At 34.2% G+C, this 25,815-nt stretch overlaps 2 protein-coding genes across 2 annotated transcripts; both read left to right on the top strand.

Moving 5' to 3' along the window:
• The first annotated feature begins 212 nt into the window (after positions 1–212).
• On the top strand, positions 213–7,674 carry LOC127839341 (BTB/POZ domain-containing protein 6-like). Its single transcript, XM_052367681.1, has 3 exons — positions 213–349; positions 5,869–6,116; positions 6,440–7,674. The coding sequence occupies exons 1-3, from the start codon at positions 347–349 to the stop codon at positions 7,482–7,484; spliced, it is 1,296 nt and encodes a 431-aa protein (XP_052223641.1). The 5' UTR covers positions 213–346; the 3' UTR covers positions 7,485–7,674.
• A 12,560-nt stretch (positions 7,675–20,234) lies between these two features.
• On the top strand, positions 20,235–22,972 carry LOC127839474 (uncharacterized). The gene is made up of 6 exons (XM_052367871.1): positions 20,235–20,319; positions 20,605–20,797; positions 21,208–21,319; positions 21,454–21,626; positions 21,899–22,046; positions 22,625–22,972. Exons 1-6 carry the CDS (start codon positions 20,235–20,237, stop codon positions 22,970–22,972), a joined length of 1,059 nt encoding a protein of 352 aa, XP_052223831.1.
• The last annotated feature ends 2,843 nt before the right edge of the window (positions 22,973–25,815 follow it).

The following is a 25,815-nucleotide window of genomic DNA, read 5'->3' as shown; positions in this document are numbered from 1 at the left end:
TAACAGCAGGCATAAAAATATACCAACAGTCATAATTTGTGAACGCTGTGAAAAAATTGTAACCGCAGTGACAAAATAATTATCACCGCAGTGATAAATTTATTACCGCAGTGACAAAAATGTCACCGCGGTAACAATTTTGTCACCGCTGTGATATCTATTTTAAGCTGTTGGCGTATCTGTACTTTTGACCCAAAGGGTACGTCATAGTATACACAATGAGTTCATGTTGGTCGTCACTCAATCATCTGACATATTTTAATGCAATTTTCTTAAAATCTAAAAGAAGGGAAACTCATCATAACCTTAATATATATTGTGTTTATTGGATATAATTATAGTTGAGATGGTGAGTATTTTACGTTTTTTTTGAATTTCTGATTCAAATAAATTACAAGGTATGCTAAATCGAAAGTAAGACTATTAATCACACACTACATATTACCTGATGCCAACAGAAAATCTAAAAGAAGGGAAACATATAACAAAGTGCGCACAACATAAATAGATATACGAGTTTATTGAAGATAATAGCTTTGATATGGTGATTATCTTTCACTATGATTGTGTTTATTTAATTCAGTGATTTAATCTTGAAATCGAAAGTAGATATGTTATTAAGACTTTACCTATAGTCTTATATTAACAACTTAATTGCCGTATGTCTATGGACAGTTCTCAATATATGGACCAAATTAATATGAATATCGTAATTGAAATTTATTTATTTAGAAAACAAATAAGGCTTAACATATGTACTAATTCATGAACTCGAATAAATATCAAGTGTATGGTGCCCTAGATCTACCTTACGATATCCAAATACAGGGTGCATATTCAACCGGGTTTTCAATAGTTTACACACGGGCTTGACATAATGTTATCACGCTGTTAAGAACTTTATTTTTGCAAATATCTCAAGTTATTGAAATACATTTACCAAAATTTATATGCATAAAATACAAGTTTTCTTGCAGCTTGTGCCGATATCTTAAGTTGTACGAATAAATCGTTGAATACTTCTGAAATAGGTGACAAAATATCACGTTGTGTGACACATACCCGTGTACAATGAGTGTAATAAAAATGGAATGTTTGAACAATAACAAATGCTTATAAAATAAAGTAATTCTGATTTATTTCACATTGTCATAAGCAGCATAAAAAATATATTTTATGCACAAGTTGAAATTCTTGAGAACACTTGTTGTACAAAGTGTTTTTAAATAAACCACTTACCGTCGTTTTAATCCGTAAAAGTTAAAAGGTGGAATCCCAAAAAGTCACGTGATTCTGCACCCTGAAATACATTTTGCAAAAAAAAAGAGTAACTATTTAATTGAATATAAAACAGATTACTTTTAATATCAGAACTAGTTTTTCAATCAAAGACATCATAGTGCCTAGGCGGTTTGCTGACGTAAGTCTTGGATGATCGGAGCATGTTCAAATATTTATTTGCGTCATTTATGTTTCAAATTACAAAATCAATCATATTAAAGGATGAGTTCTTGCTTGTAAAATATTCCAATGTGCAATGTATTCTGTTTAGCTCGGCTGTTTTCGGAGAAAACTCGAGGTATTGTCATAGCCAGCTCGTCGTCCGCCGTCCGCCGTGCTAAAACCTTTACATTGGATCTAAGTGCTTCCACCTACAACATTGAAACTTCATATGTAGCTGCGCCTTGACCGAGTTCAACACGCCACACACAGTTTTGGGTCACTAGGTCAAATGTAAAGATCACTGTGACCTCTAATATTATTCTGACAAGCTTTCATTTATTCAAAACTGCACCCGACGCCGAGCGTTGGTACCCGCTATGCTGTGTTCTTGTTTTAAAACAACATAAAACGTATTGTAATTGGAATGCTATCTTCAAGGGACTTGTTCACGGACATTTGAATTTTCAGAAACAATATTTTAAAATTAATTTACTTTCACAACTCTAATAGTTGGTCTTTTGTAAATAGTTATTGTAACAAGAGAGGAAAATAACATAAAACATGGGCTTTCGCTGTGGATCGAATCCGGGACCGTTAGAAGCAAAACGCAAACTCGTTACCACTACAACACGCAGTCTTTTGAATTATTTATGTAGTTAAAACGTACTATTCTTATATACGTCTTTGATAAATTATCGATAATACGCGTTACAAACGCTTTATAATTTGAATATTTGCGTTCGATATTTATCGATTTTCGAAAATATATTTTAAACAGCTTTCTTAAACAAGAGTTATAGTTTGCATGTTTGCGAATAAAGCAAATATTATTTCTTGAATCTATAGAAAATGCCCTCATTCCAAACTGTGAACATGTCATTGAATCATTGTTCACAAAGAAGTCCTTGTTCAATCGCTTTGATGTGTGGTACACTTTGGTTGTCAGATGCGACGACAGGTGTTTTTATCATAGTGTACATGGATTTGCTACACTATACGAGGCGACTATGATTCAAATTGTATAACGAACGTCATGATTACCATTTGCTATCAATGTCGCTATTACACGATCCTCACACTACTAAGATAATGGCCATTACCTACTGATGCACTGCCTTGTTGGCACCCATATATGTTTAATAATTAATCGTGTTTGCATACGGAAAAAAATAATTGGGATATTTGAAGAAACGTACCTCCAAACACAAGTACACGTGACAGGCTAAATGTAATATAGAGTCACGCACTCTACTTGTAAAACATGAACAATAAATATCCATTACAATTGTGTTTGAAACTGTTGGTTTTACACTATTACACTACTGCTTTGGTTTGATACTGCTGCTGCTTCTGCTACTGCTACTACTACTACTACTACTAGTACTATTACTACTATTACTATTACTGCTAGTACTACTACTACTACTACTACTACTACTACTACTACTACTACTACTACTACTACTACTACTACTACTACTACTACTACTACTACTACTACTACTACTACTACTACTACTACTACTACTACTACTACTACTACTACTACTACTACTACTACTACTACTACTACTACTGCTGCATCTACTACTTCTACTACTACTACTACTACTACTACTACTACTACTACTACTACTACTACTACTACTACTATACTACTACTACTACTACTTCTTATACTACTACTTCTCCTACTACTGCAATAACAAGAACAACAACCGCTACCCCTAATGCTACTAATACTGATACTTCTTCTACTACTGCCACTACATCTACTAATGCTACTACTGCTGCTCCTGCTATAACTGCTACTACTGCTACTGCTGCTGCTACTACTACAACTACTACAACTAATAGTCTACTACTAACTACTACTACTACTTCTACTACTACTACTACTACTACTACTACTACTACTACTACTACTACTACTACTACTACTACTACTACTACTACTACTACTATTATTATTACTACTACTACTACTACTACTACTACTACTACTACTACTACTACTACTACTACTACTACTACTACTACTACTACTACTACTACTACTACTACTACTACTACTACTACTACTTCTAATAATACTACTAATAATAATAATAAAAATAATAATAATAATAATAATAATAATAATAATACGAATGATTCTACAGCTTCTACTGCTAATTTTACTTTTACTACTACTGCTGTTGCTGCTTCTGCTGCGGCTGCTACTGCTACTCCTACTCCTCCTCCTTCTCCTCCTCTTCCTTCTAATACTTCTACTATTTCTACTACTACTACTACTACTACTACAACTTCTACTTCTACTACTTCTACTACTACTTCCACTACTGCTACTACTACTGGTACTACTACTACCACTTCCACTGCGACTACTACTACTACTACTACTACAACAACTACTACTACTACTACTACTACTACTTCTACAATAACAACAACAACAACAACTGCCACCGTTAACGCTTATGCTACTAAAATTACTACTGCTACTTCTGCTACTTCTGCTACTTCCGCACCTACTACAACTACTACTTCTAATACTTCTACTACTACTACTACTACTACTACTACTACTACTTCCGCTACTACTACAACTACTACTTCTTATACTTCTACTACTTCTACTACTACTACTACTACTACTACTACTACTTCTACTACTACTACTATTACTACTACTACTACTGCTACTACTCCTACAATAACAACAACAACAACAACAACCACCACCGCCACCGGTACCGCTAATGCTACTCAAACTACTACTGCTACTTCGGCTACGTCTGCTACTACTACTTCTTATTCTTCTACTTCTACTACTTCTACAACTTATGCTAGTACTACAACAACAACTTGTACTTCTACTACTACTTCTACTACTACTACTACTACTACTACGACAACAACATTAATTTCAACAGCTACTACTACTACTGCTGCTGCTTCTGCTTCTTTTGCTACTCCTCCTCCTACTAGCACTCCTCCTCCTACTACTACTATTACTACTACTACAACTACAACATCTACTACTTATACTACTACTACTACAGTAACAACAACAACCGCCACCGTTACCGCTAATGCTACTAAAACTACTTCTGCTACTTCTGCTTCTCCTGCTACTACTACTACTACTACTTCTACAATTACTACTACTACTACTACTACTACTACTACTACTACTACTACTACTCCTACTACTACTACTACTACTACTACTACTACTACTACTACTACTACTACTACTACTACTTCTACAATTACTACTACTACTACTACTACTACTACTACTACTACTACTACTTCTACTACTACTCCTACTACTACTACTACTACTACTACTACTACTACTACTACTACTACTACTACTACTACTACTACTACTACTACTACAACTATTACTACTACTATAACTACTACTACTACAATACCAACAACAACTACAACCGCCACCGTTACCGCTGATGCTTCTAAAACTACTACTTCTACTACTACTTCATCAACTTCTACTGCTACTTCTACTACTACTACTGCAACTACTACTACTACTATTAATACTACTATTACTACTACTACTACTACTACTACTACGACAACAACAATTACTACTGCTACTTCTACTACTACTGCTGTTGCTGCTTCTGCTGCTGTGGCTGCTACTGCTATTGCTTCTCCTCCTACTACTACTACATGTACTACTACTACTTATACTACTACTACTACTACTACTACTACTTCTACTACTACTCCTACTACTACTACTTCTACTACTACTACTTCTACTACTACTACTACTACTACTACTACTACTACTTCTACTACTACTACTACTACTACTACTACTACTACTACTGCTACTACTACTCTTACTTATAATAATAATAATAATTATTATTATTATAAAACTACTACTACTACTACTACACCCTCTTCAAATAATACTACAGACACATGTCATTGATTGTTGAGAATCGCCTATTAAGCAAACAATGTCGTTTAATATTAAATTAATGTACATACCTTTAACATTAAACACTTAAACACGAGGAAAACTACCTTCAATAAAACGGTTATTGCTACACAAATATTTCTTAATACTAGATTTTCGACGCTTACACGTGTGTTTTTCAGGCTTATTGGTCGTTATCGGCTAGCTTTTGGTGTGAGTCCGCGTAATGTATATGCGGGCACAATCCTTTCCCATTTTTTTCGCATTGCAATAGCTCGAACATTTGGTTTGCTTGAGTAAAATTAATGACATATCGTTAAATAAACATATGTTGTTGAGTTCGTGTGATACCATGCACTGGTTGTAAGGAAAAATCCAAACTGAAACACATATAAGTAATATAAGGCCAATTGAAACAATATGTTCAGTTTGGCACATTAAACACGCAACGCTTTTTTCAGGAAATGGCGTCCAAATGGCAGTATTCGGAATCCTTCGCAGAAACAAATCTTAAAATGCTTGAGAACGAAGAACTCTGTGACGTCATAATTGCTGCCGGAAACGAACACAAACAGATAAAATGTCACAAATACATCCTCGCCAGCCGAAGTCCAGTCTTCTATGCCATGTTTTGTGGCACCCTGGCCGAATCCAATGACGTCATTTACGTTCCAGATATAGATCCATCTACCCTAGATAATCTATTGCGGTCGGTATAAGAAGAAGGTTATGTTTTAAGCCAGATAAAACATGTATTGAGTTATTACATATTATTCATTTTTAACGTCAAGGGATATTTGTCTCTTAAGCAGAATAAAGGGGCTTTTAAGCTATACGCCATTTATAAACTGCATATTTGAAGCGCTCTTGTTGATCTAAGCAATACCATTATATTGAATGCAATATCACTCGTCGTTCTGTATAGTGTAGTGGAAAATATAACAAATTGATTCACGGGACATTTGGTCAGCAGAGTTTTTTGTTTATCTATATAATTTTGCATATTGATTAATAATTAATGTTATTTTACAGATATATGTACAGTGGCAAGGTCGAAATAAACACAGACACTGTTCTTAGTTTGTTATATACGGCGAAGAAATACGATATTCCTGGGCTGGCATCTCAATGCAAAACCTTCCTGAATGACAACCTTGATGCCGAAAATGTTTGCACAGTTCTTGACCAGGCAATAGTGTTTGACGATGAAGAGATGAAAGCTAAAAGTTTAGAATTTATTATGAACAAATCCGAGAGTGTTTTGAAAACAGATGCATTTTCTCGAATGTCAAAGTCTGGATTGCAAGAGGTGCTTAAACTGGAGACTTTCAGCGCCAGTGAGTGCGAACTGTATCTTGGATGTAAACTATGGGCTACGCATAGATGTAGAGCCGCGGGGAAACAAGAAACAGATGAACAGAGAAGGCAGGAGTTGGGGGACGAACTTATTGACCTGATTAGGTTTCCGACCATGACGCTGGTAGAGTTCACGGATGCTGTAGCTTCTGGAAACGTACTGAACAAAGATGAATTGCTCAGCATTTATCGGAGCATTGCAAAACAGGAAAATGTTTCAAAATTCAACAACAAACCCCGACTGGGTTCAACGGCGATTCATAAATGTTTGTTTGTAAGGTGTGAACATGTTGGGAGCCCTTGGGGATATGGCGGGGCACAAGATGGCCTCAGTTTAATAGTGTCTAAAGACTGTGAACTAAGTGGAATCGATATGTTTTTGCCAGTCGTTGAAGGTTCTGTGACTGGTGTATTGGAGCTTCTTGAGGGTACTACAGTTATTCACACTCAGAATGTTACGTTGCATTACAATAAAGGTGTTGAGCATGTGCTTGTTGATTTAGAAAAACGTCTTTATCTTAATTCCATAAACGAATATTCCATAAGACAAAGAATGAAAGGTCCAAATGTGTTTAAATGTAATTCAGCCAAAACCAATTTAACGATGGAAGGTGTGACTATGACGCTCAGTGACTTAAAGGTTGGAAAGAGTGATAACGGTACAACCGTCAATGGTGGACAGTTTTATGGCTTTGCACTATTGATTGATACAAAGAAATAAAATTACATACGATGATGACGTCACATATTTTTGAAAACATATTTCACTTGGGCATTATATTATTGTATTGACAAACATAGTACTGTTATTTTATATGTGCTTTGTAAATATCATTGACTGTAAAAGTGTAGCCTAACAATTGCTAGTCTAATAAAACTATTAATAATACTGCTTGTAATAGACGATTTGACTGAAGGGACCTTATCGATTATTTGTGTTGTTTACGTTGATGTTTATTAAGATAATACAATATGGGTTAAAAGATGTAATGCGTTTTGTTGTAAAACATGAATAATAATTGGAAATACATATAAATTATCAACGAAAGTAACTGTGTATAAAATAGCATTTCACGCGCGTCCGCTAACGACAAGACGGTCGCTTACTTTTATATTTTGACGTTATTCACGTAAGTTGGGAAAACGACGTTTACGGTGGCTTGACATTTAATGCATCGTTAAAACTAGTTGATGGAATTTTATATAACTGCGTTCGTATGCATAAATTAAACTTTACTATTTTGCAATAAATATCGTTTTAATTTTGTAACAAGTACGATATCTTACCGATATCTGTTTTCCGCAGCGTAGTTTGTGATTCCATTCTGTGGTTAATAATAATAAAAAGTCTTGTTTGTTTAAATAATTAGACATGATTGAATTTGTAAACCCTCCCTTGAAGGAAAGGACTAAAGGTTACACTTTTCCGTCCGGCCGTTCGTATGTAAATCTCGAAGCTTGTGTTTTGAACTTATGTTTTAGTAAGACTTGGTTCTCGGTCAAATATTCTTAGTTGAATGACAACGTTTAGCGACTATTTTGGTCAAAATTATGACCATTTGTCTATTTGTCCCGTCAAACAATATATATTTGCTTGAAGCTTGCGTTTCACTCTTCCCAAATTACTGGGTAGATATCGCTTGAAATTTCACAGTTTAATTACCTAAATGTATAGATCATCGCACAGAAAGGTATGTCTAGCTACGACAAGAATTATTTTTTCCTGTGTCGGGTTTTTCCAGTTCAAAATATATAGTACCAAATATTTTTTTAAGTTTAAACTGCTCTTTAACAAGTGGATTGATTTTGTTCAAATTTTTACAGTTGAACGAACTCAGTATGTGCGTTATTGTAAATACAAGAGTTTATGCTGCGGCAAGTTTTTCCAGACTGTTTGTCTTTTGCATGTTTTCCGTTATAAAACATCTAATCCCAATAGTTAAAATTGCATCTGTAATTTCTGGTTTAATGTCATTCAAACGTTTAGAGTTGAATGGTGTAAATTTCTATAGTATCGGAAAACAATAATTTGCCTGCGAGCAGTTTGTGCTGAGTTAAGTACCTGTCCACTGTCGCATATTTGTCCAAACATGTTTTGTGTAGCATTCATGCGTGTTACAATGTACACATTTCTTGTACTGGTGTGGTATTATATGAATGTTTACTGCATTCATATGAAATCATCCGCTGTCTCCGTAGGACCACACAAGACATAACTCGTGACAAGTTTTAAACGAATCATGCAACATTATTTTACTATCGCAATGAAAGTTCTATATATTGATAATATAGCATAAAGCGAATTTCTTGTGATTGAGATACTCTTTGTAATATGTTATTGTTAATGACCAACAGTGCATATGTTATTTACTAGATACACTGCATTTGTTATTGTCTTTAAACAATGTATTTACTTATTTACTTTTTCTGACGTCTTCCAGTATCAAGTCCAACAGTTAACAATACAGTGGAACAAACGGTTTTCACATATTAAACAGTGATTTTAAAATGTTATGTTATTGTGTTGATGTCACTGCAATCAGATTAAAAAAAGATTCCATAAGTAGTTGTGAACAGTGTTTCGACCTATCCATTAACATAATTAATATTTTGCAGGGGATATCCATTGAACAATTTTTCTTGGTATTACTATTTTGTTGGAACAGTTACAATATGACATATGCCAACTTTTAACACCTAACATTTTTCAGCTTATTATCAAAAAAGGAAAATGTATCCTATGACATCGTTTAACTCTCACTTGTTCCTCTCTTTGATTAATACAAGGAAATGAACATGTGTACTTTGTAACCTTTATATATGATAAACTCTTCGTTAATGACAGCTTAAGTTACCATTTGCCATTTGTATTTTTGTTCACTTCGAACGCCATCAAAACAAGCGGGATATTTAATAACGCAGATGTGCAACCACTGTAAGTGTACAAGTTGAAATATGTACGATGATTGAATTATTATCAACATGTAACACACGAATTATACATATATTTATTTTATCAGGTAAAATAAATTAACAAAGCTTGGTGGATGTAAGGTTTGCGCCGGAGACCTTTCATTTTAAAAACACGAATCGTTATTGTCATGGTATAGTTACAAAAGAATGGCACTGTACATTTTAGAAAACACGAGACTTGTTTATACATCCATTAATGTCGATGTATTTACATCAATTCCCACTTATACGGCATACACAGCTTGCAAGAAACTTGCACATACATCAAAACTAGATTTCTTTCTCAGCATCCACAGTTACTGAAGTTTGTCTTTAAAGAATTTTCACAGATGTGAAACTGTTTAAGCACGATGAACTAACTATTATTAAAAATACACATGGGCCCAATAAGTTACCTCTTATATTTCATAATTTCAAAGCCAAAAATTGTCAAACCAAGCAAGCCAATGTTGGTCAATTATGGTATATACGCAACGATCTGATGCATAATGTCGTGCTTTTTACAATAAAGCATTTGAATGCATTACTTCCAATTATAAACCACACAACATTTTATATAATGTAAATTCATTTAGACTAAAATATTCAAAATGAAAAAGAGATACATTTCAAAAAAGACTACACATTTGTGAATAGATAGGCCCAATAATAACCATGGCATTGTGAAAAGAAACACAGTTCTAACTGAGCGATTTAGAACCGCGAGAACCGATAACATGTAGTTTCAGCTGAGTGTTTGGTTTGATGGTTGAACAATAAATAACATGTTTAACTTGGGGAAACAAGTGAGACAGTGCAGGGCGTAGAAGAAGCAAATAGCGAAACCAAACATGTTTCCATTTTGAAAAAGGACTACTTAATAAAACAATATTTAAATGTGGTCCAAATGAAAACAAAATGTTTATTAAGAATCTGTTTATATGTCAAAGTGAAGCAAACATAATATCAATAATTATAAAACAAACACTTTAATACTTGAAATCGTCCGTTGTAAAGCAACTGTTGAAAAGTCAGGATGCATACTCAATCACGTCGTTTCCATGATATCCAACGATCATCTTGATAGTGTCTTCATTAACGTAGACTGAACCAAGGTATGATATATCAAGTTTTATGGTATTGAGAACTTTCTTGCCTTCTGTGTCAACTTGACTTACATTATTGTAACCTAAGACAAACGCCTGTTCTTTGACAGTCACATGCACGCTATGTATATAATTAGATGTTTTAAATACAGGGTCCTTGCTGTGACCGCTCCATCCCTGATCAAAGTGCGGAGATTTCCATGTCCGTCACATAGATTCTTTTTCCGTCAGGACTCACGACAACACCCAATAACTAATATTGTATACAGTGCATCTACTTAACGATAAAGAAAATATTAAGATTGATTTATGTCTGGATATACGTCGATAATTAGAACAAACTATATATGTTCAAACATGTTCCGACATCTTATATTGGTATTCTATAACACATAACAAGCTTGATACTTGTTTTATCCAACTAACATCACGCACTAGCTTGCCATATTTAGATAAATATAAAAGTGTTGTTTCATTTGTATACCGGAAACAGATAGCTCTAGCAAACTATCAAATATTATACAATAATATGAGCAACACAAAGTTAACGAAACTTATTAAAACGTCATTGAAATATATATTAGATTAAAAATTAAAGATTTATTTCAGTATCATTATATAACAGTTGTGTATCACAAACAAATAGGTCAGTGTCATTTAAAAAAACTCATAATAGATAACGTGTGTGTAGTGTTTAACAATTACGTCTTAATTGTCTTATGTAGTATCTATATTCACATGTACACGTTTTTGTAGTAAGCATAAGTTTTCATGAAAATATATCACTTTTATTGAATTATGTTTGTATAGTACATCAAGTGTGTGTATATAATTGTTTTGAATAAACATTTCTAACCACTTCCAATAACATGGTTTTGCTTATATTTACATATATAAATTATACTAGAATACCATAGATCTTGCCATGTAAAGAATTACAGTTAACATAATTGATCTGCCCTTTAAAGTGTATTATGTAATAGTTTAGAATATGTTGTTATAGTTGGATTCTGCTTTTACTGATGATTTGTGTTTTCATTTAAAATAAAATCTACTTAAAATTCAAACAACAATATAGTTGTCTAAACATGTCACGATTTACAATAAAATGAGCCTTTTTATGTTTTTTATACATTTGGTTATGTCTCTTTTAAAGTCTATTCACTGAATTAGATATACATTATTTGTGTTCTAGTTAAAATCTAATTTACTTTTCATTTGCATACTGCAATACATGTACTAGTATTTGTTTTGAACTCTACCATGTACATTGTTTTGACTGATTTGTTATAATTGTATGTTATTACATGCAGTTCAACTGCTTTTGTAAACAAACGGCCCTGGTGACCGTTAGTTAGGTAATTTATTCTAATAGCTAATTTAAACTGATAACACAATTGCAACGTTATGGCAAACCTTGGGCGTTTGCATTATTCCCTTGTGACTGACATGTATACTACTCTAGAATGTACGGCCGGATACCAGACTATCTATAAAAAGAACTTCTGAGCTTATTATGACCGAATTTTTCTTATTATCTATACAAATGTCGTGTGCATTATAATGGTATATACTTAATGTGAGAAAACATCGATTATTGATATTGTAGTTTTGTAGCGATAAGTTACACTCAGATGGTCGTATTTGTTTTGTTTAGAACATATACACACACAGCAATCTGTTTTTGTTTAAAATCATTTTTAAGTTCTTACAATTCACACATTTTAACTTTGATGTTTCAATAAAAATAAACTGTATATTTTTCCAGTTTGTAGCAAAATACAATCCTGGAACCAGGAAGAAAGTGTGCTCGTTTAGCCTGGTGTCATAATGGGCCATACCTGTAAGAACTGTTACGCCTGGAATTGAGACGGAATTTATGACAGTTCCGGCTGTAAAATTGTTGATTCCGCCACGATTATAGTGGTTACAAGAAAGAATGTTTTCCAGACGGAAACGAGGCGGAAATGGGGCGGATTTTGGGGCGAAATATGCTAATGAGGCGGAAAAGATTTCCGGGCGGAAAGTAGACTGGGATGGAAATTGCCGGGCGGAATTTATTTCCGGGCGGAAGTTATTTCCGGGTGGAAATGACAGGAGAATATGTGAATGATTCCGATGGGGGTATTATGAACTACTCCGGTATGTACATAGCTCCTTAAGCTACTAATGGATTGACGGACATTAAGTGGTCACACAAGCTAAAAAAAACTTTTTTTAAATCACAAAAACAAGATGTACCTTTCAATCTTTTTCCAGATACAGTCAGCCGTAAAACAAACCTTTTCTGCAGATGACACAACATTCTTCATTGATGGAACAATTAACTCATTCACTGCTTACATAAACGCAATACAATACTTTAGTAAAATGTCTGGTTTAAAACTAAATACCCAAGAATCAACAGTTATGCGTGTTGGTTCACTAAAGCATTCACTAATTAAATTTAATGAAATACACATTTTTTATCTGGACCTCTGATGGAGCTCAAACACTTGGTTTCTATTTCACAAATGACAAAAATCTCAATATGGCAAACAAACATTCAAGAAGATATGGACACATTTGACTGCATAATATGTCTTTTATATAATGCGAGATTACTGCAAAGATAACTGGCTTGATCATTCATTTTAAATGTTATAGGTAAACCACCCGCCAAAACAGATGTTACTGTTAAAACCACACACCTTGAAATGCAATACATGTTAATCAATACATGTATATGCAATGTGAAAGTATGCAAAATTGTCATTAAATTTATAGCCTAGTTAGCAAGTAATTTATTATTTTTCAGACGGTACCGCTTTTACAACCGAAAGTAGGATTTCTTTATGTATACGTCAATTTCAATAAACACGACTATTGTAATCAAAGTTTTTGAGTTTCAAAGCGCAAAAAAGACGGATTTCTACCTTATTACCACCAGATATATTTTAATTGGCATAGATAACATTAAATCTATAGCCAAGTTAGCAAGTTATTAATTATTTTTCAAACGGTACTGCTAATTTAAAACCGAAAGTCGGATTTCTAGACATATACGTCCATTTCGACATTCATTAACACAAATATTTGTATTAAGTTTTAAAGCTTCAAAAAAGACGGATTTCTACCTTGTAACCATCAGATATATTCTATTTGGCATATATAAAATATGTTTCTTATTTTTACTTAAATTTACTATGCATAATAAGTTGTGTGGCTTTAAACAATATAACTATAATAAACACAGCGTTATAAGGAAACAATACAGTAAATATAGAAACAAACCTGTTTAGTAGTTCAGAGCATTTGAAAAAGTTCCATCATAACTCACTGAATCGCTCTTTTCAGCCTTTTTTACACACTGAATGTTGACTTTCACATTTTAATTAATAATTTCAGAATGTTCATCAAAGTAAGATAAATTCATCATATTATTAAAACTTCAAATTATAAAAGTCATTGCTTTGAAACTGCATTTCAAATTTTCATGCAGCAACAGGTCTTGCAAACACCGCGTTCTTATTTTCACAATTTTCACTCACACTGAACTAAATGTTGTCTTATCAGGTTGTAGTATCATATTACCCATGCATTCTTTGTTTACAACTGGGGGAATACAAAAATACAGCCACCAAATTGACATCGAAAAACAAAACACTACCGATAAACAGGGATAAATTTACTGCATTTCACAACAATTTTCCGCTTGCATACAGCCCTTAATCAAATTTACTCTAAGACCCTTAATTCAAAGATATTTTAATTACATAGTAGATTTACATGTACTATAAATATTGTGAGGTAAATTATCAGTACAAAGTGATTTAATTATAAGGTCTTAAAAAAATAAGCCTGAGCCAAAATATATATAAATTTCATCTAAAACAGTATTTATCTAAGTAAATTATTTTCCTCCAAATTTTGAGTAGTAAAAACTTGCTGCTGAATTTGTGGATTAGTCCTTTTCGACGATGCTGCTTTCAGCAGCGAGTCAAGGTTAACATACCATGAAAAAATTCTTCACAATGGCAAGCTATGTAAAAGACCGAGCCAGTCCGATTGAGATAGCGCAGTTTTTCTAATCGGAATACCTCGACCTCGCTGATTTTCGTTGATAACATTCTCCTAGCAGAGTTGTCGTTCGTGTTTCAACATACAAAGATGGCCGCGCCCATGAGAGAATGATGACTCTTGCGTCAAAACTTTCTTACAGCCTAAATCGGCTTGTTTCGCTATTTAGAAGCTGTCATTTAGGATATATGAGTTATTTATTCACTAAATCTCCGCCAATGACAACAATGGATCGAACGTAACATTCAACCCGCGTTCAATTCAAAGCTGGCGATTCAAATTGCAAGTAATGGTGATTCAATAATGGAGAAAGCATCAACTGGATTTAACAAACATTTGATAAGGTTTGTTATACCAGATAACAACAAGAACAAATTTGATTATTAAAGTAAAACTACTATAGGTAAGGCATTCTTAAGTGTACATATTTCAGACATGTTTAGTATTCGGATAAACAGTAATAGATATAGATGTTCCATGCATTTTGATTGTGTTTTGTTAGAAGAGCTATCATAGAGATGATGATAATATAATGACTATAAATATGTGATGAAAAGGTGCTTCCGGTACATATCTTAAATTACTTAAATGTGTTAAAAGACTTAAATGTGTTATAAGGAAGTATATTTTAATGTACCAATTCATTAAATTACAATTATGTTGTGTTGTGTGTATTGTTATTTAATAAATCAGTATAACCTTTTAAGATATGGTGTTGCTCTTATAGCATATTTGATCTAAAAATTGAATAATACAGACAAAAACACAACGCGCTTCAAAATTGACCCAAGCATTTTTCAATTTGACTCCTCAAAATGTCAGTCCAGGGGTCATTGACACCTGGTTTATAAAAGCTATTGAAATCCTTGTATATTCGATGTGAATGAAGCACATTCTAAAACACTGGCCGCGCCCATGAGAGAATGATGATACTCGTGTCAAAACTTAGTTACAGCATAAATCGGCTTGTTTCGCTATTTAGAAACTGTCATTTAGGATATATAAGTTATTTATTCACTAAATTACGCTAATGCAACAATGGATGGAATTTGAAGGATATATTCGATGTGAATGAAGTACTTTCTGGATCTTGACAGCTTAACAAGGCAAAACTGGCATACTAATGATACTGGTATTTTTAGTTATCAATTTAAGTCACATTTTGCTTTATAAATTGTGTTCTAGCATTTTGCGACTTATTGAATGGCTATGATACCCGATATCAACATATCATATGGGATTTGCAGATCACCAAGTTGTCCTGAAATTCAACAGTATTTACAAACTCTTTACACAAATTACTGGTTTGTATTCTTTCTTCTATCTATTTAAGTACTTGATACCATGTTAGTCCAAATAATTAGACGTAATCTACCGTTTAGTCCATGTATATCGACCTCATATTTATAGGAGTAGATATCATGTTTAAGTTAAATGAACTGTATCACAGTAAAAGAGACATTAAGGCGATTTTGGCCAGTTTGGATCCAGACCAGCCTGCAGTTGCTTGGAAGCTGTTTGCTTAAGAGCGGTTTTCTGACAATAACAAATAAATTAATTGGATACTAATTAGACTCCCTTTTTTCTGGTCCCTCGGGATCAATGACTCCAGCACTTTCGTGTTGAGAATTTAATATTACTTAAGGCGATGCTATGGGGCGTGAGAGATGTTGCACCTTCAATTATCTCTCATGAACCGACTCATTAAAACCCAGTCGGCAATATTTGACTTAATTTTTGGTATGGTTGCTCTCGAGGGATCGAACAATTTCAGAATATTTCTAAAAGCCAAGTGGTAGAGTGTCGACTTTGATTGCAGGAGGTTGCGCTGCGGGTTTGATCCCCAGAAGCGACATTGAAAACTAGCCAACTTTGTTATCTAAATGGCTGCTTAACATAATATACTTAGATAATGTCAATTTTCTCTCACATGATAGTCATCAGTTATATTATATAAAACCTAACAGCAGTAGTAAACAATGGGACAATAATTAATGAACGCATCTTTCATTTGTCTTTGACACTTTGAGTTTGACATGACCTAGATTTAAATATGTGACTTGACTTTACCAGAACTCTTGTGACAGAGCTAAAGTGAAAATGTACCATTGAAGATCACCTAAATCCAGATATGCTACACCCCAATTAAGATTTCCTTGCATAGTTCAATAAAAATTAAATTCAGAAGCCTGGTAACAGTTTAACGTTAATGTTACCAATGTGTCAGAACAGGGCCTTGATTGTGTAAGCTAGGAAATGCATGGTCAGAAGATGTCATTTAAGATTATACATTTTTTCAAACACATACAAATGTAAACATGTATCTGTAACTAATGTAGATGTTATAAATAGTAAAATGTCAGAAGGCGTTCGACTTTTCTGCTGGTGCCTTGTTTCGATTGCAATGGTTTGATGGACTCACTGCTTGGATGTGTAGTTAAATTATATACAGTATATAAAACTGTATTATTTCAAATAGGTTTCCATCTAGTATACAATTTTCTTATATTGATATTTACAAAATTAATGCATATGAATGATACTGATAGACTAGACTGAAATCATTTTAATGATACTGAAACCATGACAGTGAATTAATACTGATAATAATTTAACATATGATGCTTGATACAATCATGTACATCTACATCAAATGAGATCATACTGTAACATCAGTTATGAATTTTAGTGAATTAAATTAAATCCAAAATATAAGTCACTCCCATATCTCTCCCGCAGCGCGCACCCCTAAATATCCTGCTGTGTGGCTATCCAGATCCAGATAAAAAATATGATACATAATTATGTATCATATTGTTTAGAGGGGATGATTTTCGCTCTGTTTTATCAATGTATTGATTTACTTCTTAAATCAGTGTGTTTAAAGATATATAAACATAGCTCCAGGGTCGGTGCTTCAGGTAATGAATATTTCATCTCCTGACCTCTTTTTCTAAAGGATATGTGAGCTAGTTCCTACATTCAATACAGTCAAATATATGTTAAGTAGTATCTGTCACATTGGTAGATTAAATGTGTACATCAAATAGTATGTGTTAGTGTTAAAAGATATAGTTCAAATGTTCATACTAGATGAATTAAGAACCTTAGTCAAGCGGTATTTTAAACATTTATAAATAAAACCACTCTTATATGGAGCCCTGACCAGATCTCAAATGTATATCCCTTTTCTCTGTCACCCTGGTCATTTACTTTCAAAATGGCAAATTATATGCAGAACAGTTAATTATATGCAATGGTTGAATAAAGTACTTCAGAAAAAAATGACATCATTTTCACATGGAAATTTCACTTTCACAGTCATGTGAAAAAAATTCCCTGACTTGCTTGATTTTCATAAACTTTTTATGCCCCCCTTCGTTTTGCTCATGTCGGTCGGTCCGTCGGTCGGTCCGTCCACCAGAAGGTTTCCGGATGATAACTCAAGAACGCTCAGGCCTAGGATCATGAAACTTCATAGATAGATTGATCATGATTGGCAGATGACCACTATTGATTTTCAGGTCACTAGGTCAAAGGTCAAGGTCACAGTGACTCGAAATATTAAAATGGTTTCCGGATAATAACTCAAGAATGCTTACGGCTAAGATCATGTAACTTGATAGTAGTGCTGCACCGGATATCCGAAATATCCGAGATTCGCGGATCCAAACGAGGATTCGCGGATCTAATCGTAATTGGTAAAATCGGTTTCGAATCCGGATCTTAGTTGAGTTTATACTTTCCTTTGCGGTAATTGTTTCGTTCGCCCTAATACTTTTTGTTAAATTGTTTCTTTGTGTTTAAAGGCTGACTGGTATGTAGTTCGTCATAATTGTCGCTACATTTTGACAAAATTATGGTCAAACACAGTGTAGTGGCGTCTCATTTGTTTCCGATGGCGCAGAAAACAATCCACGATGCTCCGAAGCAATTAAAGTCTTCCGTTTGGAAGCATTTTGTTTTTTTAGCAAAGCAATTCAAACGAACTTGATAATGCAAATGCCATTTTTAAGTTTGTAGGGTTTCACTGGTTTACAGAACAGGAACAACCTCTAATTTAAACAAACACACATAGAAACGAGACATCCACACTTATAGCTAAAGAAACTTCAGCGTACAGTTGATATGGTATTGTCATACCTGTACGCTGAAGCCAACCCCGTATCGAAAGTCAACCAGAGTCGTAACATATTTATGTCACGCTATAAATCAAAGAAAACTCATTTTCTTGGATACATTTCTACATATATTGGTGAATGAATATAAATTACTGCATCGGGGAATATTTTAAGGTTCAAATGTTTCAAATGCATCTTACAATAGCTAAATATAACTCTCATCAGTTTGAAATTCACAATTTAAACGCCATTGCCGCTTTGTCACGTGATGAGTTTTAATTTTGATACTTTCCGATCGACCTTGACCTTTTTTGCTGAAATTGTAAAAATTAATTTCGTTTTCAGAAATCTATTATTTGTGATTAACAACTTACGCTGGTGGATTACAAGACTAATTTCAGTGTGAATCGGGTAGTTTTAAGTAATATTTACTTTGAGTTTAAATTTACACTACAATTTGTTTACAAAACAGGCCAGAATAATCTAAAATACCGGGAAATGTCATTTTGAATATAAAAACACTTGAGCACATGGTATGTTTCTAAAAATAGAAATAACGTCATATGACCGTGAAATCTCGGGAGATTCGCATTTCATGAAAGTCTGTCACATCGCTGTTTTTCTCGATATGTAAGAGTAGAATAGATACATTTTAAATGTTTAAGATAGTATTTTGTGAAAGAAGATATCAGTTAAATGTGAAAAAGGTCAATCTTTCCGATCAATTGGTTGATTTGGGCCAATAACTGCATTTAAAAGCTGTTTTGGACCGGTCTTTGTTAACTGTCAACTTGAATGTCTTGAATTTCTGGTTGACTTTCCTAATAGGGGTTGGTCCATAACTATAAAGTCGCGCCAGTCAAAAATCATAAAAAGCGACATTTAAAGTTATGTTAGCCAGAACTACCACACTTACTAAAATCTGACAAGCATGACAACGGCAAACGTAATGATAATGAGGCGTCATCAAGCAAAGCAACTTACTCATCTCCATCCAAATCCAATAAACAAAAAACACAAATGAAAATAACAGATGTTGTTAGACTTGCTTCTACTACTGAGCAGTACAGTGTTAAATCTGGGATCTATACAAAGATTTCGCGAGCCATAGCTGTTTTCATGGCAAAAGACTTGAGGCCATTTAGTATTGTTGACGACCCTGGATTTTGTCATATGATTGCATGTATCGATCCAAAATACCCTTTTCCTAGCAGGAAATACTTTGCAGAAACCATGATTCCAAACTTGTACAGTGAAGTGAGACAAGAAGTGATGGCTGAAATCCAGGATGCAGAAGCAGTTAGCTTAACTACTGACGGTTGGACTAGCCGGGCTACACAAAGCTATGTCACAATAACTGCCCAAACAGTTTCAAAAGATTATGTAACATAAAGTTTTGTTCTGCAAACAAGACACCTAGATGTAAGTCACACAGCTGAAAACTTGAGTGCTGTACTTAACTCAGCTATAGTAGAGTGGAACCTAGTAAAAAATGGTCAAAAGCCTGCCATCACAACAGACAATGCAGCCAATAGTGTTAATGCAGTACAAATGTGTGGTTTGCAGCATGTGCGTTGTCATGCTCACGTCCTTAATTTGACAGTTCACAAGGGGCTCAAAAATGAAACTGTTTCCAATTTGTTGAAAAAAGTAAGGCGGATTGTAGGATTCTTCCATCGCAGCAGTACCGCAGCAGCACGGCTTGCTGCTACAGCCACAGCCCGCGGAATGAAACCCCTCCGGCTCATTCAAGATGTCGACACACGATGGAATAGCACCTTTGACATGTTAGAAAGGTAGGCAAGATGATAAAATCTTAAAATGATATCAAGGTAAATCACAAAAATGAGTATTTGTTATCAAATACTACAAAAAGTACATAATATTTAGTTATTTACTCATGTTCTTCAGATTTTTATTAAATGAATCTTATATTTAACGTAAATGTCTGTCAGGAAGCACTTTGGATTGCTTTGTTTAACTTTTTTTTTATAAAAAAACCCATGAATTTTAGTATTTAAGAGTTATAGTCATTAGTGGCGACAACTGACTCGAAATTTATATGGTGCACATAAATGGATTGTGTTTAGGTACAAGAAAATAATTGAAATAGTTGAGAAGAAGTTTCTTGATGGTTCCTTAACTTGTGAAGAGTTGTTCTCGCCCTGACGTTTTTTTAAATTTACATTTTGTTTACATATTATAGATTCGCTGGCCAGAGAACTGCTGTGGATGCCACTATGAAATTGCGTAACCTGAAAATCAAGGAACCCCCGCTTAATGAAGATGATGGTGAGTTTATAGATCAGCTGATTAAGGTATTCATGTTTTATTATTATTAAAAATGAAAATAAATTAATAGCATTATTATTATCCTTCCAAAAAGACTGCCAACAAGGTATATTTTAACTTTTCCTATTTTTTTTTCTCAAAAAATAATTTTATCATTTAGCTCCTTGAGCCATTCAAGACAGCCTCAACAGTTCTGTGTGTTGAGAAGTTTCCGACAGTCTCTCGTATATTCAACTACAAGAAGCTGCTGACTCTGCATGTGACAGCGAATGATTTGGACAGTGAAACCATCTCAAGAGTCAAGGCTGCCATGCTCGAAAATCTGCAAACACGGTATTTTTAACTTGACTTAGTTTTTTTATCCGTTGAAATGAAGGCAGTGTGCTTCACTGCACAGTTTGAGCATATTTCTGAATCAAGCAAATGACTGAATTATTTACTTTCCAAACATTGTAGTATTATGGTCGAAAATTTATCTAATTATAAATACTATTAACTAGAATTACTATTACATATTAAAGAGTCTTATTTTAGAACCTTGACATAGTTCGCAACATGTTTTTATAAATTCACAAATAATTTAAATTTTAATTTATTATTTTAAGGTACAATGACGTAGAACCATTTCTGGTAGAGTGCAGCCTTGTTGACCCAAGATTCAGGGACATCCAGTTCATCACTGATCAGAACAGAACTGATGCTCTGGCAGCCATCAAAAACAGAATGTCTACCATTGCTCTCCGGATGGGATTGGTAATCTTCCTTTGTATTTATAATTTACAATATATTTTGTAAATTCCTATAATATTTCCTTACAGTATTAACCTGATCCCTTCATTTATGAAAATAGAAAAGCTGAGTGTATTTGTTTAACATCTGTTTAAATTTACTTGAATTATGAACACTTTATCATGAACTTTTATTCTTAAGGGTCATGGATCAGGTTAATATTGTAAGGAACTAAGGATATAAGGTTATTTAACTATGTAAAGCTCAAAACCAATTTAATTCAATATGTTTGTGTTGGCCAAGACTTTTAACAATAAACATTGGCTGGTTAAAGCTTTTAACAACCAACTTTGTATTACATAGGAGAATAGTTAAACATGCATATAAAAGATGAAAAAGAAATAAAATATTAATTCATTAAAACACAACTGATGTAATAAGGAAATGTATGTAATAATTCTATATAGATTCAACTAATGAGAAATTAGAGCCTTTTGATATAAAACACAGGTATCACAGAGATGACAAATTTACACATTAGCACATAAGGATTATGTGGCATAAAATCATCAGAAGGTAAAATTTGTTGTATTTTTTTTCAGATGAGACAAACAGCTGTCACACAGGAGGCAGCTAAGGCCACAGCTGATGACAGTGACCAGCCCCCTCAGTTGAACATCCTGAATGATGAGGAGCAATCTGATGACAACAACAACTACAAGGAGCAAGAGCCAGCTATTGTTGTTGAAGACACCCCAGAGGCAGATAATGACAAAACACCAGCAAGTGCTCTAGGACGTTTGTTTGATGTGTTCATCACTAAAGAAGAGTCTTCTGCTGCTGATAAAGTTGAATTAGAGCTGAACTGTTATCTGAAAGAATCAAGGGCGAAAATGGAAGTGGATCCAATAGACTGGGGGGGGCAAGGTCTGACAAATATCTTATTCTAGCTAGAGTTGCCTGTTCATACTTGATAATCCAAGGAACATCTGTGGCTAGTGAAAGAGTATTTTCTACTACAGGAGACCTTGTATCGGCTCACAGGGCTTGTCTGTTGCCAGAAAATGTAGATAAACTTGTCTTCCTTAAGAAGAACCTTAAAGTTGAACAGATTAAAGCTCAACCAACTTTGAGTGCTTCAGAAGCACCCGGGGGGACATAATGACTGTGTAACAATTTATATATGTGACAATCTGAACACTTAGATTTAATACGTGTTTACTTTCAGTAGTGTGTACAGTTTGAATTTTGATTCAAGAATTCGTTAACAATGTTCATCTTTAATCTAGTCATATTGCAGATTTTTTGTTTATTTGTGTGCTGTTCTGAGAAAACTGGGCATAATGCATGTGCGTAAAGTGTCGTCCCGGATAAGCCTGTGCGGACTGCACAGGCTTATCTGGGACGACACTTTACGCACATGCATTTTGCCCAATTTTCACAGAACAAGACACATTTTAAAGGGTTTTGAGGCTTCTTATTTTCTTAAACTGTCACTTTATTCTTGTTATAATAATAATAATACAAGTTATTTATTTTTTTCATTAGAAATATAAAAGTTCTGGTGTTTCAAAACATAATTTTGGTTATAGCAATATAAATTATTCAAGTAATCATTTATTTTGCATATTTTTACTTTCAAATTAGGATTCGAACCGATATTCGATATCCAAGCCTTTGGATTCGAATTTGAATCCGATTGCAATTTTGGATTCACTAGGTCAAAGTCAAGTACACAGTGACAAAAAACGTATTCACACAATGGCTACCACTACAACTGACAGCCCATATGGAAGGCATGCATGATTTACAAACAGCCCTTGTTATAGTTCTGGCTACCATAACTTTAAATGTCGCTTTTTATGATTTTTGACTGGCGCGACAGGTATATAAACTGTACGCTGAAGTTTCTTTAGCTACCCTTGTTACAGTGTAGTTTATCCATTTGGAAAAAAATAATGCACTATCATTGGCACATTAAGCACATACATTAAACTTTTAAACTTTGTGGACAATAAAATGAAGAATGTTGATGTTGTTCATGTCTTGAAAACTGCGACATGTACAGCCACATACTGCTTACCAATCTAAAAATATGAAAAGTCTGATTCAAAATTGTATGCCCCCCTTCGAATATTGTTTTGCACATGTCGGTCGGTCCGTCGGTTGGTTCGTCCACCAAAATGGTTTCCGGATGATAACTCAAGAACGCGTAGGCCTAGGATCATGAAACTTCATAGGTACATTGATCATGACTGGCAGATGACCCCTATTGATTTTTGGTCACTAGGTCAAATGTCAAGGTCAGAGTGACTCGAAACAGTAAAATGGTTTCCGGATAATAACTCAAAAATGCTTACGCCCAGGATGACGAAACTTATAAGGTACATTGATCCGGACTTGAAGATAACCCCTATTGATTTTCAAGTCACTAGGTCAAAGGTCAAGGTCACAGTGACTTGAAACAGTAAAATGGTTTCCAGATGATGACTCAAGAATGCTTAGGCCTATGGTCATGAAACTTCATAGGTACATTGATCATGACTGGCAGATGACCCCTATTGATTTTCAGGTCAATACGTCAAAGGTCAAGGTCATGGTGACTCTAAATAGTAAAATGGTTTCCGAATGATAATTAATGAATGCTTACGCCTAGGATCATGGAACTTCATAGGTACCGTGATCATGACTGGCAGATGACCCCTATTAATTTTCAGGTAAATAGGTCAAAGGTCAAGGTAATGGTGACTCGAAACAGTAAAATGGTTTCCGGATAATACTCAAGAATGCTTAGGCCTAGGACCATGAAATTTCATAGGTACATTAATCATGTCTGGCAGATGACCCCTATTGATTTTCAGGTCACTAGGTCAAAGGTCAAGGTCACAGTTACTCGAAACAACAAAATGGTTTCCAGGTGATAACTCAAGAATACTTAGGCCTAGGATTATGAAACTTCAAAGGTACATTGAATCGTTGATCATGACTGGCAGATGACCCCTATAGATTGTGAGGTCAAGGTCACAGTGACATAAAACGTATTCACACAATGGCTGCCACTACAACTGACAGCCCATATGGGGAGCATACATGTTTTACAAACAGCCCTTATGTAGAAGTGGATCAGCTGTATATAACAGTATTCAGGGTATTGTTTCAGTTTCATTGTAAAACCTACGTTTCTTGTATAAAAAGTGCTACCTTCTGTCAGGACCAAATCATGCCTACAAACTAATTGCTTCCTTAATCATTTATTATGCCCCCGGTAAAAGATATTTTGCGCATATATTTGCCCATTTATCCTTATTTACATATGATGTATACACATTGGTCCATGTCAACAATATGAGATTCCAGGAGCAGATGCTTATTAAATTTTACATTCAATCATTGCCATTTTGAAGTCTTCATTTAGAGAGCTATATGCATGCCACTTTCAGTAATATGATATTTACAATATTTAACATCTAGTCATTTTTGTGATAACAGTATGATAGACTACACTTACTACCAAGTGGCATATCAGTCTTATATATAAGCCTTAGTCTTATTTTAAGACTGTGAAAATAAGAGCATTTTGTGCCATTTTTATCCTATAGTACTTCCATTATTATCAAGTAAAATGTACCTATATATTTTTTTGCTCATCTGAGCACGAAGTGCTCAAGGACAGCTATTGTGATCGCCCTGTATCTGTTGTCCATTATGATGCTTTGTCTTCTGTATACTGTAAACACTTAGGGGTAAAAATTTTGACACAATGCTAATAAAACTTGGTCACGATGTAGCAGTA

This window comes from Dreissena polymorpha, chromosome 7 (genome assembly GCF_020536995.1).
Source record: "Dreissena polymorpha isolate Duluth1 chromosome 7, UMN_Dpol_1.0, whole genome shotgun sequence".
Classification (NCBI taxonomy): Eukaryota; Metazoa; Mollusca; class Bivalvia; order Myida; family Dreissenidae; genus Dreissena; species Dreissena polymorpha.
The sequence above is the reverse complement of the archived record's forward strand: the minus strand, read 5'-3'. Positions and strand labels throughout refer to the sequence as shown.